Here is a 16710-nt window from a genome sequence, read left to right as displayed (position 1 = left end):
CTTAAATTGCAATAGTAAGAGAAATTTTTACACAGAAATAGTAAAAAATTTGCAAACTCTAAATACACAAAAGACCAAAAGTGACAAACTCATTATAGAGGGGTTCCATGAGAAGTTAGGACCCTGGACTTGTATATGCAGATAAAAACAGCTTCTGCTGCCTTCGTTGGCACTGTGTATGTGTGAAAATGCTGTTGGGAGTGAAGGGTTGGACACAACTCTTTACTGACAAAAGTACGTACAGAACCGCATAGTGAAAGAAGAGGAGAAGAACTGGCTTATTTTGCTTTGCTAACTAACATGCATGAGCAAATACTTGGCTTAGTCCACTATGACCAAGAAGTACATGGTACTATGTATTTAAATTATTTCAGAAATAATAAATATACTCAAGTATAAGGGCTTAACTGTCTGGTTCAAAATCACAGACTCAAAGTTAGGCTGTTCTCTGTTTACCCATTTCATTAGGTGACACAGATCAGTAAAGCAGCTTGCCAGATCTGTTAAAAAAGAAATTGCAAATCGTTCCAAATTATAGCAAAAAAATTCTATAAGCTTTCAAAAAAAATTATGTCCGAGGTACTTAGGTGACTTAACAACCCTCTAGTTTGAAAAAAGTCTGCTTCATATTTTTGAAATAATTTTTAAAGTTTTCTAGATTAAGTGGGGTTTTGTGTTGTTTTGGGAATCTGTATCTTATATTTTCTAGTAGTATATAGTTAGATTATGACAAAATTGGAACAGGGCCTACTCATTATTCTATACTTGTAAAGTCTCCACAATAATAGTTCAGTTTTTGGCAAGTTACTTGACATTATGCCTAAAAGAATTTAATTATGAAAATAGGTTATTTGCTATACCAGATAGAAATCACATATTCCTCTTCTAAATGAAATCACGTGTTCTTTTTTAATGCCTAATCATTACTGTGGACTATTAGACTTTTTATTTTAGGAAGGTTAAACACCAGCTCTTTTGATTGAAGGTTACAGAAATAATTTTTCTAAATGACTAATCAATCAGGATGTGATGGAATCAAAGAATCATATATGCTGAGTTGGAAAGGACCCAAAAGGATCATCGAGTCCAACTCCTGGCCCTGCACAGCACCATCCCCAAGTCACACCTTATGCCCGAGAGCGTTGTCCAAACACTTCTTGAACTCTGTCAGGCTTGGTGCTGTGACCACTTCCCTGGGAAGCTGTTCCAGTGCCCAACCACCCTCTGGAACCTTTTTTCTAGCATCCAACCTAAACCTCCCCTGACACTTCAGGCCATTCCTTAGGGTTCTGTCACTGGTCAGCACAGAGAAGAGATCGGTGCTGCCCCTCCTCTTCCCCTCATGGGGAGGTTGTGTATTGTGATGAAGTCTAAGGGAACATATTTTTATTACCTCATGCAGACTCAACTAAATTATTTTTACAGTTAGTTATGAGCCATCCTTCACTCACATGTGTAACAAATTCTCAGTTGACATTTAATCTTGATGAAATGGAGGGTATTTAGACTACTTACAACCCTTGCTGTACTTATGAGGAATTCTACATTGCAAAAAATTTCTGACTCCATCTGATATGCATATGATGATTGAAAACTATTTCTGAATGCCAATATCTATCAATGGGACATGACAATTCCTTCTAGCTCAATTTCATGTGACAAGAAACTGTCATATGGATGATGTGACAAAATTTAGTTACCTTATGTTCACTGATCTAGCGTTTCCTTTTTTAATTTTTTTTATATATTAAAAGGACAAGCATGCTGTATCTTTTCCCAGTTAAATATTCTATATTATATGTTGTAAGTACTATCAACAAACATGCAAATTTTAAGACTTTAATATGCATTAAAAATTAAGAAATCAATTTAAAGGCTAATAATGAAAGCAGATGATTTTACATATTTTAGACGCAAAATATAGAAGTTCTGTATCATGAACTGCAAATTACTTATAATGAGAAAGCATTTCAGATATAAGCCTTGAAAACAAAATCTCAAAATTTTACTAAGAATTATAGTTTGGTACAGTACAGTTAAAGAAAATACGAGTTTGTATTCTGTACAATCTGATTCATTAACATTTAAATGTTCCTATGTCAAGGAAATGTTTCTTCAAGTATTAAGAAAAATTAATTAGATCTGATTAGAGTTTCCTATGTGTAGGTACAAAAACAATAATTAGAAAAAAAAAATTTCATGTACCTCACTCACAATTGGTTATCCCAAGATATTTCAACACTTTTTTAATTTAGTAGGAGAAATACTATAGAATAGTCCTGTTTTCAGTAGGGCTGCTTTGATATTTTCATGTGTATTTTTAGGCTTCCAATCTGTATTCCTTGATATTTTTGTCTCTTTCTAAAATTATTTTTGAAATTCACAATTTATATTTTTAAATAGTTTTTCTTATTAATACTATGAAAAACTGCAATAAGTAGCCTTAGATTTTATTTAAAGAGGATTTTTTCCCCCAAACAACTATGGATTCACGCTAACTATATAAACACTTTTTATTAAAATAGTTCAAATTTTCAAACACAGGAATATATCATTATTTATTATATAAGACTATTTTACATTAAAGTTTGATTTCTAGTGCATACCTCTAAAAATCACAGGTTATAAGAACTTGATCTTTGTTCTAATTGTGGCAAATTTCCTTCTGCTTTATTCATAGAAAGTTTAAGGATTAAATTAGGTGTTCATTTTTCTAGGTTTTGTCACATTCTAGGTTCCTGAGAGTTTGCAGGAGAAGGTTCAGATATTGAAAAATTCTTCCAACACTTCAGAATTTAATGCAGTATTTTAACCAAGAAGTTGTATTTTAATATCTCATATTAATTTTCAACTGTTTCTGTGCCATGGACTGTAAAATTTCATATTCTGAACCTGCAGTTGATAATCAGTTTGTAACTGAATACACTGAAGAGATGAGGGGGAGAAAAAAAAAACCAAAAACATTTGAAATATGTGAGACCTCCACTTGAACTACTGTATCCATTTCTGAGGTTTCCAGTACAACAGGAACAAAGACCTGTTAGAGCAGGTCCAGAGGAAATTAACAAATATGATCAGAGGGCTGGAACACCTCTGCTGTACATAAAAGGCTGAGAAGATTTGGGCTGTTCAACCTGAAGAAAGGAACGCTTCCAGAAGACCTTATTGTGACCTTTCAATATATAAAATATAGAAGAAATATATAGAGCAGCTTTTTATCAAGGTCTGTAGTGACGGGATAAGAGGGAACAATTTTAAACTGAAAGAGGCTGAATTTAGATTGGGCATAAAGCAGATATTTCTTAAAATGTGTGCTGTGAGTCACTGGAACAGGGTGCCGAGAGAACTTAATGCAACACCCCTGGAAGTGTTCCAAGGTCAGGTTAAACAGGACTTTGAGTAACCTGGTCTAACTGAGTACGTCCCTTCTCATTGCAGTAAGGGAGGACTAGATGATCTTTGGAGGTACCTTCCACCACAAACCATTCTATGATCCTAGTGGAAGGTATCCTTACCTATGACTGGAGGTTGGACTAGGAAATTTGTAAAGGTCCTTCTGGCTTCTACCATTCTATGATTCTATTATTTACTAATACTGTAAAGAACCTTGGATTTTAAGTGTGAAACTAGTATAGCATAGTCAGATTTGCATATCAGTTATTTTCACCTCTAGTTTTGACATAGCTCTAATCCAAGAAAATCATGTCACTTGTTTTCTTCTTACTTTCTGCCATTGAACATGTCTAAGTTCTCTGAATTACATAGCTTTAAATAAGATTCAAAACCCCTCTGATTTCTTCAATCATATAATGAAACATAAGCAGGAAAAGAAAGAACTTCCACCAGTATTTACTGAGAATTAAAACTGATAACAGGGTTAACCTTTATCACAGTATTTGTTTACATAGTCTGTAATAACAAATGGGATTTAATCAAATCCCAAATTAGTGTGTGACTTCGATTTCTGTTTTTCACTTGATCCCTGCTCTTAAAGTGAATCAAACTGAAGCTGTGAAACACAATATTCCTAAGCAATAAGTTTTTCAGAAAACATATCTTGACTTCAGGGAGGGCTAAACTATTACAAGGATTAGATGGTGTTCCCTCAAAAACTGAGCATCTTATCTTGAAATTATGTGGAGCCCACCTGGCCTTATTATACAGATGGACATATTACACAATCAAGTTATATCTGAGGTGTCCTCAAGTCACTAGACATTTTACAAGTTAAAAGAAAAAAAAAAAATTAACCCATTATCTTCAAGAGACAATGTTGCAAGATTTCATTGTGGAAATTAATACTCTTGCCAGAAATCACATAAAAATATTTTCAAAACAAGCTCATTTTGTTAACAGTCAATTGAATGTGAAATTTTTTGTTCATATTAAGTGCCACCAAGAAAGTCTACTTCTTCCAGATTATTTTCTTGCTAATACTTTATTCATATTTTGGTTTTACATTTTTTACTCCTAGTGAGATGGTAATTCAGTTTTATACATGATTTTACAGATTTTTAAATGGCCTTCTGAAAAAGAAAAATAAATTTAAAACAACTTTAGGATTAATTCACAACTATTACCTGAGCAATGAGGAAGAGATCCACTCCAGTGTCCATTTAACTGACATGTGCGAGATGACTGCCCTAACAGTGACCGTCTCCCTGTGCAGGTATAATGAACAGTAGAACCAAAGGTGTATTTATCTCCAGACAGGACTGCATTAGGAGGAACTCCAGGATGTCCACAGTCAATCACTACAATGCATAATTATTGGAGATGAAAGAAGGTTATTATCACTGATCAAACAATTTGTAGTTTTCATTTTCATAACTGCACACATAAACTTTGTGAAGGGGTTACCATTTTTAGGGTTTGGGGGAAAGGGGAACATCATGGGATTAGAACGCAAAATATGCGTCAAACCAAAAGCTGTGAGAGAAATGTTTGGAGATGTCAAAAAAAGGTATTTCAGATACAGATATTGATGTTCAAAACCACTAATTCACTAAGTTGATCTTTATGGCATGAACCTACACACACACAAAAACATGCATTCATGCTTGTACTCTTCAGAGAAAAATTACAGGAACACTGTATCTGCCAAAGTCACTGCTGTGGTAGAAAATATGCAGAACTTCATCTCTCTTTTAATAATGAAGAGCAAGGAGTTAATTTAAAAGCAAGCTAAATAAATCAAGTGTGGGAAATGCACAGTTAAAATTCATAAACCAAATTCACTATATACACAAACTGAATCTAAGCCTGATGTTTGACTTCTTTTTATCTTACACCTGTCCATGGCATGTAGATTATCTTGGCCAGAGATAGTTGTATTTATGTACCAAGAAACCCACAAATTAGAGCTGCAAATATCAGTGTAGTAGAACAGGTAGCTAAATCATACAAATGTAATTTTTATCAAAACTTCATTGTATTAAATACTATTTTCAGCATTTTTTTTTCTTTTTTATTAGAGAAAAATCCAGATCAGAAGCCTGATCAGGGTTAAGCATATGTTCAATTCCATGGCATTTCAGATAAATGCAACCGTACAATGATTGTACAATACAGCATAAGACCAAAATCATGACAATTTGTCTTTCTTAAATGGTTATTTTTGGTCTTAGAGCTTTAATTTATATGTGTATATTAATTTATATACATATACTGATATATATATATAGATAGATAGATAGATAGATAGATATATACACTGATTTGCATTTATTGACACTTTCTCCCAAAGGTCCAACTTTCATGGTGCAGAACCTTCCTGACAGGAGCACAAAGGATTTAGGAATGTGGTAAGTTATTGACTGACTTTGACTCCTACCTAGTCTCACTGACCCCTGTGACCATTCTGCAGGCTTTGAGGACTTTGAGTAAAATGGCCAGAATAGTCACCTATACATAACAAGCACTTGTTGTCAGCATGTTATTTTTTTAATCACTTGCTTCTAACTAAAATCTGCTATCAGTTATGGATGATTGCTGAGAATGAAAACTTGGAACATTGTTAATAAAAAGGCGTTTTGGTCATGCAGGCTTCAACAAAAAGAGACCTTTTTCTTGTGAAAAACATTCACAGTTTTTCAGAATATTTTATTATCTGTAGAGTTCTTGATGTATTCTTTTGCCCTACTCAGACGTCATACAGGACACAGTTAATTTCATACTGGTGCCTTACAGTTTCCAGCTTTGGGCTTTCATATACACACACTTTTCTGTTTACACTTACATCTAGAGGACTTGGATCCCTAATAATTGACTTAAAAAGTTATAGCACCCTTAATATTACCCTTAACTTGATTATGCATTTTACAGAATTTGATTTGATATTAGTGTTTTTGAGCTGGGATTTCATATGAAAAGTTGATTGAATTTCTTTTTTTTTTTTTCCCTAATACTAATTCATTTCTTCCTTTCTCTTTTACCACCCTCATTGAAAAAAAAAAATCTTCTTTCTATCTAATATAAATGAACCCTTTTTAGGTTAAACCACTACCCCTTGTGCTATCAATACATGCCATTTTAAAAAGTCCCATTCCAGCGATAATTTGCAAAACACTCCAGAAGCTCTTAAAAAGAGGCTCTTAAAAAGTTTTGTTAAGCTCATGATTACAAAATATCATAGATACCACTTAAGATAGAATTCACTGACCCCTCTATATAAATGACAGAAATAAAGCAGAAGATGCCCTTTTCAAAAGTACATATAGCACTTTTACTCCCAAAGCTCTTTTAAAAAAAGAGTAAAGGCTGTATTATTAAATTACTTATGACAAATGAGATAAAAATGACTAAGAGATTATAATACAAATGTAGAAAGAAGAAATCTTTGCAAGTTTACCTTTAAATTAATTTCTCTTTGGAGATAATTTACTATTAAGCAATATTTGTCTTTCTGAAAGGGTAATGCTGCCTTTAAATTTAATGTGAAACCAATAGACACTTTGTTTTAACTGTGACTTGCAATCAAGCTACTTATCCCATCAAAGAAAGGGAGAAGTTCCATAACTGAAAGTTTTAGCAATATAAGAAAAGAGAGAAAGTTGATTTTTTTTCCTATTTTTAGAGATAACAGTAGAACTAGTGAAGCCTCCTAAGAACAAATATCTACAATATTGCAAATATCAGTCCATGATTCCTGAATAAGGAACCCTTAGACTGTTTTCCCTTTAATCCCTAGAAGAAAGGCCTTTCTCAGTGAAAAACATTGATCCTAAACCAAACCCTTTTCACAGACTAATAGAACCAGGTAAATCAGCTGTTGCAGCCAATTAAAAACATAAGAAACATCTCTGGCTATATCTGCATCACAGTTAGAAAGTTGTTCATGAAAAGCCAGAATAAAAATAACTTACTTGTGTTAATCCACTTCCCTTAGTGAATAGGTTGCATATGAGTATGATGTTCAGGTACATCTATTAGTGTGGTAAACTGAGGATGTTGTCCAGAGGACATGTTAGGTGTTCTACAGTGCTATTACTCCTGGTATCTTTATAGATAGTCTGATCTTTCTGTTTTCCCAAGAGAAGTCCAGAAACTCCTGTTCTGATATAAGTCAATAATTGCATACTGTAGGTTTTACGTTTCGGTGTGATAAGAACTCTGTGGCCAATGGAAGCCACATGTTGGTGAATTCAACAGACAGGTTTTGACCTTGTATCCCTGCTATCAGGAATGATTAGGCTGGAGCAGTCAGAGATGTTTGCTTTGGCTATTGCATTTAATAAGTTATTTGTTACATACAATAACAATATGCTACTTCAGCAGCTGCTGAGACCCTCTATCAGTACTGCACACACACACACACACACACACATATATAAATATGATTATTGTAATTGCTGTCATGAGACTGATGGAAATGTTGTGTAAAATAATACCTAGTGTATCCACATTCTTTGTAGAAGCAAACTCATTATCTACTTACTAATACATTCAGGTAGAGGTTTGTCCCAGTGGCCATTTGGTTGACAAATTAAAACTGAAGAGCCAAATAAAAAATATCCAGGATTGCAGTCATAAAATACCACTGTGCCATACGTGAAATTTCCATGTTCGATTTTACTTTCTCTTATAGAATTTGCAGGAATTCCAGGATCAGAACAATTGACCACTAAAAAGAAAAAGAGCACAGGCTTGAGAGTCATACAAATATGGTCTCCTAAAGTGGTCTCCTATTCTTTGTATAAGAAATATCCAACGTGTTGATATCCTGGTTTTATATACCCTAACTTTTTATATAATGATAGTGAATTTGGAAGAAGATGTGAAACAGTGAGACACTAAAGCCAGAAGATGTTAAACCCAGCACAAATAAAAGGAAATGCTTCTTTACAGTGTGATGATACTGTAAAATTATTGGCCACTAAAATGAATTTATATTCTTACCTTTAAATACACTATTTTCCACAAATAGAAACATATTTTGGTGCTAGATGCTCCTTTGGTCTAACTCACACAGAAATGCAAACATACATATGTTCCTATACTAACATTTTGATAATGGGTCATCTTTAAGACAGGTGGTTTGAGCTAAAGGGCACATGATCAGTTAGGTAAGAGTGTGGCGAATCTGATAGAATAAGAACATATCCCTACAAGTGGGTATGAGCTTTTAAAAATAGAGGTTAAATTTAATGGTTAAGAATACTGATGAATTTTTTGAGTTCTTAGCTACTTTAAAATTTCTATTTTTGAAAACTTCTGAAGATGGATTTTTTCCCCTTTCTTTTGTGCCTTACATCTGTGTGAGTTCAGTATAATAGAGAGATGCTCCAGTCCCTTAAACACCTTCTTAGCCCTCCATTGGACCCACTCCAGGTTCTCCAGATGTGCTTCACCATGGCTGAGTGGAGGGACAGGATCACCTCCCTTGACCTGCTGGCAATGCTCTTCCTAATGCAGCCCAGGACAACACTGGCGTTCATGGCCGCACAGGCATACTGCTGGGCTCATGGAAAGTTTATTGTCTACCAGGACCCCTAGGTCCTTCTCTGCACAGCTGCTCTCAAGAAGGCCACCCCCAGCCTGTACTGGTGCATGGGGGTTACTGGGGTTACTCTTCCACAGGTGTAGGACCCTGCATTCACATTTGTTGGATTTCAGAGGTAAACGTGCATGGATGTGTGTATATAAAATTATCAAAATATGCTGAAAAGCTCTGTAATCTGCAAAGGAAAAACGTTATTGCCAGGTACAATTCAAGATCATTTTTCCCATCTAAATTACTCATTGTAGTCATTTTATGGCTCATGTCCTCTCTAGCCACTATTGTAAATGTTGTAGTCTGCTTGTGTGCTTCTTCTAGTAGTTCTCAAATATTGGTACACTAGGCCTAGACAACATGCTTTTTCTGAGGACAGAAATAGCTTTCTGCTTGTATTTGACTTCTTTAACAGTAAATGATAGAACAATTTGTTAGTTAAATTGATGGATAATATTTTTTTTTTTCTTGGAGGAAAATATGAGCTACATTTCTGTCTTTTTTTTCCCCCACAAGGATCACTGAAGTCCAGCTCCTGGCCCTGCACAGGACAGCCCCAAGAATCACACCATGTGTTTGAGAATGTTGTCCATGTTCATGTTACTAAGCATGTATTTAAAGTAATGACAATAAATTATTCATTAATCAGGAGTAGTGAACACTTGAAATAAAATACAAGGAACTTTGACCATTTCAATTGTTTCCCGCCATTATTATGGTTAGCTAAGAAACTAGATATTTAGCAAAGTTGTAAACAGTATAAAAACTATGGCAGCTGTGACCGGTCCGGAGATATGGGCCCGAAAGAGATCCTCTTCCCAGGGCCCGGTGCCTTCCCTCAGCTGCTGGCTGGGGGGGCCGTGCAGAAGCTGTCAGCTCTTTAGTGATTGTCAGCTCGTGATTCCAGCTCAGCTCTGCAGGGCAGCCTCCAAGCCAGACCAGGGAGAGAGAGACAAGAGGCCCGTGTAGCTGTTCCGCACGAGGCAGCTTTATTAGTCCATGCTCCGGTGAAGGGGAGCCAGGGACGAGCATCTCTCTGCCCTCACAGGGGCAGGGGGCCTTATAGGGATACAGGGGGTGGGTGTCAGAGGGTAAGGGCCAATGGGTTACAAAGGATCTGCATAGGGTCTCCCAGAGGATTCTGGGTTTGCCTTCTTCTCCTTCTTCTCACCGTAACTGAAAGTGGCTCCCTTTCCAAGGGGAGTCCTGCTGGGAGATTGAGCAATCTCCTTATCTCAGCAGACATCCCTCCAGGGCGGGGGCTGGGCATACCCCACAAACAACAGCAAGTGCACTGCTGAACTTATATGAAAAAGTTATGCGACAAAAGCAAAGTCTTCACAAAGGTGTGCGGCCTTTTCTATAATATTGCACTTTTGGCAGTTTACAAATACGCAAGGTAACACTTTTATTATTATTATTTAACTTCAAAGCAAATAAAACAAAATCATTAGAATGGATTTCACTGCACATGGCAGACATGATTAATGATGCCCAACACAAGATTAATTCTTTTTGTTTTTAGACTCTCTTCTAAAACCAACATACAATTCCAGGACTGTGTAAAATTCCAAAGAATAACCTGGTCAACATATTTACCAATCCCTACATGCCAGTAAGTTATCAGACATTTTGACACATTACTCTGCAATACCAGAATACCAAGGTGACTGATAGCAACTGGATTGAAAATGAGATTAAGCAGGTACCCCAAACACACAGTACATGTTTAGTATTGTAAATTTAGAAAATAGTATCTTCTCATCAACAAAGAATCCCTTGAAAATTTAAGTTCTGTAAATTATTGGGCAGTATCTTTTAGGGGAAAGTGATCAAATGAAAGTGGAGAATACCTATTGGAAAGAGAATACAGTCAATAAAATTGATATGAAAACGAAACATGATTTACTTTATGTACAGATAAAAACCTGTAGAAGCTGCAGAGAAGATGCTGAAAAACAATCATTAGAATTTCTGCATACATACATGCAGGTTACAGCAAAAAGTACAGTTTTCTAAATAAAACCAATTATTTAAAAAGCACATAAGTGATTTTAAAAAGGCAGGGGTGACAAAACCTTTCTAAAACTGCTTATGAAAACTCAAACAGAACTAATTTAATAGTATTACTTTTCTAAGTGAAAGTATTTTACATATAATATCTAGAAGCACTGAGAACCAACACAAATGGACAACGTTAATGAATTAGAATAACAATTTTCGAAGTCCAGATGCTCAGTGGAGTACCAATGGAAAGGTAAAATGAAAAAAAAAAGTAGGTTTTCTTACGTGTCTATTAGAACTATGTTGGCTAAAAATGCAGAGAACATTATTTCAGGATTTAAGCTCTTAATTATCTTTCCATAATTTTACTTAAGTAACTTGTAGAAAAAATTTTTAAAAAAGCAATACAATCTACAGACACGCAAGAAAGTTTCTCTGCAACTGTTATCCTGGCAACCTGAGTATAAAAAATCATAGAATTACAAAATGTCTTTAATAATAAGATTATTGTGTTAGTTAATCAGTCTCTCTGTTAGTGAGAGAGGAATCACTTTGTCTTGACAGTGCTCCTTTAACTCTGTTTATTTTTCAGCCTTAATTTTACACCACTTAGTAAGAAACCTGTAAATGCTGCATTCTTACCTTTGCATATTGGAGGCGGGTGGCTCCACTGCCTATTAGCTTGGCACTGTGCTTTGGTTGGTCCTTGCATAACATACCCCGTATTACATGAAAATGTCACAACATCATTGAAGTTGAAACCATTTCCACTTGTTCTTCCATAAATAGGACTACCGGGGTGACCACAGCTGATGGCTAGCATAGCACCAATCAAAAAACCCCCAAAAAACAGAACAAGCTGTTATCACTTTCCATTATTTATTATGCAATAGATAATCATTACATAATAGTATTTTCAAGTTTTGATATTATAAGGTACTGCGCACTTTCCATGATGTATTCATGTTCAAGAACTTACTTAAATATTTAACTTAATAGAATTTGACATGCAGTAATGAAAGCAAATGAAGAAAACTCTTCTGAAGAAGCAGGAGAAAAACAAGCACTGGATTTTCATTAAGCATAGTCTAAAATTGAAAGGAAATATTTCACTATGTTAGTTCCTCAGGTATTATTTCTTACAAGTTTGTCTTATTATCAACTCAATATTTTATCTTTGTGGCCTAAATACTTAGTGAAGCTATAAATTTATGACTATTTAAAAAAAAAAAAAAGAATTATGGGCACAGTGAAATTTTTCTTATGTTTACACAAAAACTGACTACAGAAGGTAAAGTTTATTTTCTGCGCCCACAAAAACCAAATGAAAAAAAATTAAGGAAAATCAGACACAAATTAATATTCACAAAATGATCCAAAAACATTTTGTAAACATTTTCTTCTATTTTGTAACAAACTGTTGATTTAAAAAAGGTTAATCAGTAATTAAAAAATAAAACATCACAGAACAAATGAATTAACATTGTGTACTATGACTTGGCATTAAGAGAATTTCTGCTGCAAAGATAGAGCTATAGAATATTTGCAGGCAGATTAATACAGTTTCAATACACTAATATTACTGAACCTGAAAAATGGCAGTAATTTACTTTAAAGTGCTTAGAGGAATCTCAAATTTTCCTGAATTTTAAATACAGCATTTTCTGTTATTACTCAAAGATCTTTCATGTGATGTGTTGACACACATCATGCAAAAGAAACCTCATTAACAGAGGACAATATTCACTCAAAAGACCCCCAAAACCACAAATCAAAGTAACAGCACCTCTGTGAGGAAGAAGAAAAAAAGAAAATATAATTTGGTAAAGAAAACATTTTAATCTTCCGTGCTGACAGTGTACTTCAACAGTATTTACTAATCTAACTAGAACAGTGAAAGTAAGTGTACATTAAAGATTTCCAAAAGCCACTATGGGTCATAAAGCCATTTTCATATTTGAATACTGCATTCCTAAGTCCTATCACTTTTTGAAGAAGTTTCACATCCATTACAGCAGGTATTCAGTAGCCAAAAGATGTAGTGGAAATTTTAACTGACAACACTTAACTTCACCTGATAGATGAATCATAGATTTTATGTGGCCACATACTTTTGAGAATCATTCAGTCCTTGTTTGACACAGATATTCCTGTAACATAAATCAGTACATGTTGCCATGCTTACTTACGCACACAGGATGGAAGCTGACCAGACCAGTTGTGATCTTGTTGACATATTCTTACAGAAGAACCAATCAACCGAAAACCAGGACTGCACTGGTAAACAACTGTGTCTCTATATCCATAATTTTCTCCTATTACTTGTCCATTGACTATAAGATCTGGAATACCACAGTGACCAGCTACATTTGTTTACAGTAAAGAAAAAGAAAAAAAAAAAAAAGAAAAAAGTATCAGTAAATATGCCAGAGAAATTTTAAATAAGCCTCCTTAACTAAAACCAAGAAATGTTGAATATCTTTCCAGGTTTTTTATTGACATAATTCAAAGCTTTATTTATATTAGCTTGGTAAAAACCACAGTAATTCATTTGTATAGGTAGAACTGTACACATATAAAAAAATTACAAATAGACGATGTAGTAAAGAGATGAAATGTCATATATATTATCAAATTTCCTTTAAAAAAATATGAAGAATTCCTTTTTATTGTAACATGTAAAAAAACCTATATTATTTACCTTAGTTTTATTTTGGCTATGATTAAATGAATAAGGTAACATTAAAGTATCATGCATTTAACTAAATATAAAAATTCCACATAAATAAAAATAATATAAATATTATAGATATCAATCCACATGGACATTATGAATATAGCCTCTTCACAATATAAAAAAAATAACTGGGACAATTTATTTCTGGAATTTAACTCTGTACTATTTTCCATTCTTTCTCTCCTACTGATTCCAGTGGAATCGCAAAGAGATTAACATCCTTTGGTTGAAAGCAGTCAGCACAACAGCTGCCAAATGTCCTGCAACCAAAAATCTTTCTATGCCTAGGCCTAATCCTCTACTCTGTATTCTCAAAACATAAGAAATACTGTATTTTCACTGTGAAGGTCATAAAGAGATATTTAGTCTAGAGAGAAGCTGGGAAAAAACCCCAAACTATTTGTAGTTACTATTTTTTTGTAATGAATTCTGGAAAATGGGCTCTGTGATTCAGAAAAAAATGTGGTAATGGAAAAGTCTTCTAAGAATGGTTGACTTCATGAAGACTGTGACATATGGTAGAGAACTCACGGCAAAAAAGAAGAATAAGACAAGCAAAAAAACCAAACAGTGTTTCAGCTAGTATTTATTAAAAACAACCAAACTACCAGCCAGCCAAACTCCTCTGCTCTCCTTTTCTCTTCTACTTTACTTCAAATAAAGCCCACAAACAAATCTCCAAAGCATGGGATTGCTAATAAGAAAAGACATTTAGAACCAATATGGTCTGGATTGTTTTTTCCTTTGAAATTTTAGATGCTTCTAATACTCTGATGTATTTTTCTGCATTTTGCCTCATTCATTTGGGGCTAGAAACTTCCTATTAAAAAAAAGTTGAAAATCTTGCATTTTCTTACAACTTGAGCTTTGTATTGTACTTCATTGTAGGAATCATTACAAAATCAGAATTTACAGTATAGGTAGTATATGAACCTCCACATATATTAAAATGATGGCTGTAATTTGACTTCCGTGTATTTGGCAGGAGTCCAAATCTGATACTGTTCAAGGGTATATTATCCCTTGTTTGCTCCCTCCCTGTTTCCCTCAGTCTTATGTAAAAAAGAAGCATACATGAAATTTATGTTTTCTAGGATAAGATGGTGTAACACATGTTTAAAAAATTTTTGCTGGAGTATTTCTTGCTTGTCCAAGAAATTCATAATCCATTCAGCATGCAGTAGACTGTTCTGAAAATGCCCCAAAGGAACTGATTTCCCTATCCTATCATATTTCCGATTATAAACAGGACTAACCAGATGAGGAAAAAAACTAAGCTGTAAAAGATTAATTTCTATCAAAAGTGCAACCAGACAGTCTGAAGTGATTCAGACCATGCTCAAGGAAATTTTTTTCTAGTTGCATTTAATTAAAATATATGGCTTAGTTCTTAATTAAAAATTTAGTGTTGCTTTATAGCAGTTGCTTTATGGCAGAGTGGAAGCAGAATACTTTGCCAGAAAGGCCAATCTCTGTTTCCTGTGCAGAGAGAATAAAACTGAAGCAATTCAACATGAGAAGTAACTAAGATCACAGTGCAGTTTCTGCAACTGTGCATAGACTTTACAAAACTCATACAACTTCAACAGGTGAAAATTCATTGCAAGTCATCTGTATCTCTTGCAGTAATGTCCCAGTCTCGCTCCAGAAAATTTAAAGTAATTTAAAAATCTCATCCTCTTACCCTACTTCCTTTCACTGTCATAAACCTCTCAGACCCTAGTTTTGACTTCTTCTGACTTTTGAATTTCTCTTTTTTCTTTCTTTTTTCTTTTCTTTTGACTTTCTTCAACATCTGCTATTTACAAGGAGAGGGGTAGTGGCTGTTGCATACCTGCAATTCAGCAAAGTATTCAACACCATTTCCCACAGCCTTTTCCTGCACAAAAAGGCAAGATACAGATTGGTGGGTGGTCTTTAAGATGGGTAGAGAATTGGCTAACAGGCTGTACTAAAAGGGTGGTGATCAATGGTTTTCACTCAGGCTGGAAGCCTATCACAAGCAGGATTCCCTAAGGATCAGTAATGGGCCCCATGATGTTGAATATCTTCATAAATGAACTGGATGACGGGATTGAAAGCAGCCTCACCAAGTTTGCTGATGACACCAGACTGGTGGTGAGGCAGACATGTGAGAAGGAAAAGACATCTAACAGAGACACCTGGACAGGCTGGAGGAGCAGGCTGTACTGCGAGGTTAAGAAAAACACCTGCAAGGTTCTGCTCCTGGAATGACACAACCAAAGAGCCCAGAGCAGGCCATGATCTGTGTGGCTGGGGGACAGTGGCACTGAAAGGGACCTGGGGGTCCTGGGGGACAAGAAGCTTACCATGAGTCAGCAGTGTGTGTGGCTGCAACAGTGAAGGCAAAATGGATGCTGGGCTGCATCTGCAGAAACATTATTAGCAGTGGTAGAGATCATCCCACTCTACTCAGTGCTTGCCAGGCTGCACATGAAAGATGCAGAGAAACACAGACAGACTGCAGAGGAGGGCTATGAAAATTATCAAAGGGCTGAAAAACTTCTCCTATGAGGAAAGGCTGAAGGCGTTAGTTCCTGAAGAAGAGAAGGCTCGGGCGGGGCCTCATCACAGTGTTCCAGTACTTAGAGGGTGGCTACAAAGATAATGGTGGCTCTCTCTTCACACTGAGTCACATGGAGAGGACAAGGGGCAATGGGTGCAAGGTGCACTTGGAAAGGTTCCATAATGAGATAAGAAAGAATTCTTTTGACAGTAAGAACAAGCATTCCCTGGAACAACCTATCCAGCCAGGGATGTTTTCAAAACGTGACTAAACAGGTTTGTTAGATAATCCCATCTCAGCTTCCTTTGCCATGAAATGTTGGATCAGATGATTTTTCAAATTCCCTTCCAACTTGGGCTGTTCTGATTCTATTACTTCAAGTCCCTCTGTCTTGATTATTTCCTCCCACTCTGTGTAACAGTTATATCTTTGGAGCACCAACTATATTGC

The 16710-nt window shown here is 35.2% G+C and overlaps 1 protein-coding gene across 2 annotated transcripts in view; it reads right to left on the bottom strand.

Moving 5' to 3' along the window:
* CSMD3 (CUB and Sushi multiple domains 3) overlaps positions 1-16710 on the bottom strand; it is a 621464-nt gene that overhangs the window by 44467 nt on the left and 560287 nt on the right. For both annotated transcript variants that reach the window (XM_008642636.2, XM_017746102.1), the window contains 4 exons: positions 13186-13359; positions 11639-11812; positions 7937-8122; positions 4581-4754 (listed from right to left, as the gene is read on the bottom strand). In XM_008642636.2, coding sequence (XP_008640858.1) covers positions 4581-4754; positions 7937-8122; positions 11639-11812; positions 13186-13359 — 708 coding nt within the window. The remainder of the gene's footprint in view (positions 1-4580; positions 4755-7936; positions 8123-11638; positions 11813-13185; positions 13360-16710) is intronic.

This window comes from Corvus brachyrhynchos, unplaced genomic scaffold (genome assembly GCF_000691975.1).
Source record: "Corvus brachyrhynchos isolate BGI_N302 unplaced genomic scaffold, ASM69197v1 scaffold28, whole genome shotgun sequence".
Lineage (NCBI taxonomy): Eukaryota > Metazoa > Chordata > Aves > Passeriformes > Corvidae > Corvus > Corvus brachyrhynchos.
The sequence above is the reverse complement of the archived record's forward strand: the minus strand, read 5'-3'. Positions and strand labels throughout refer to the sequence as shown.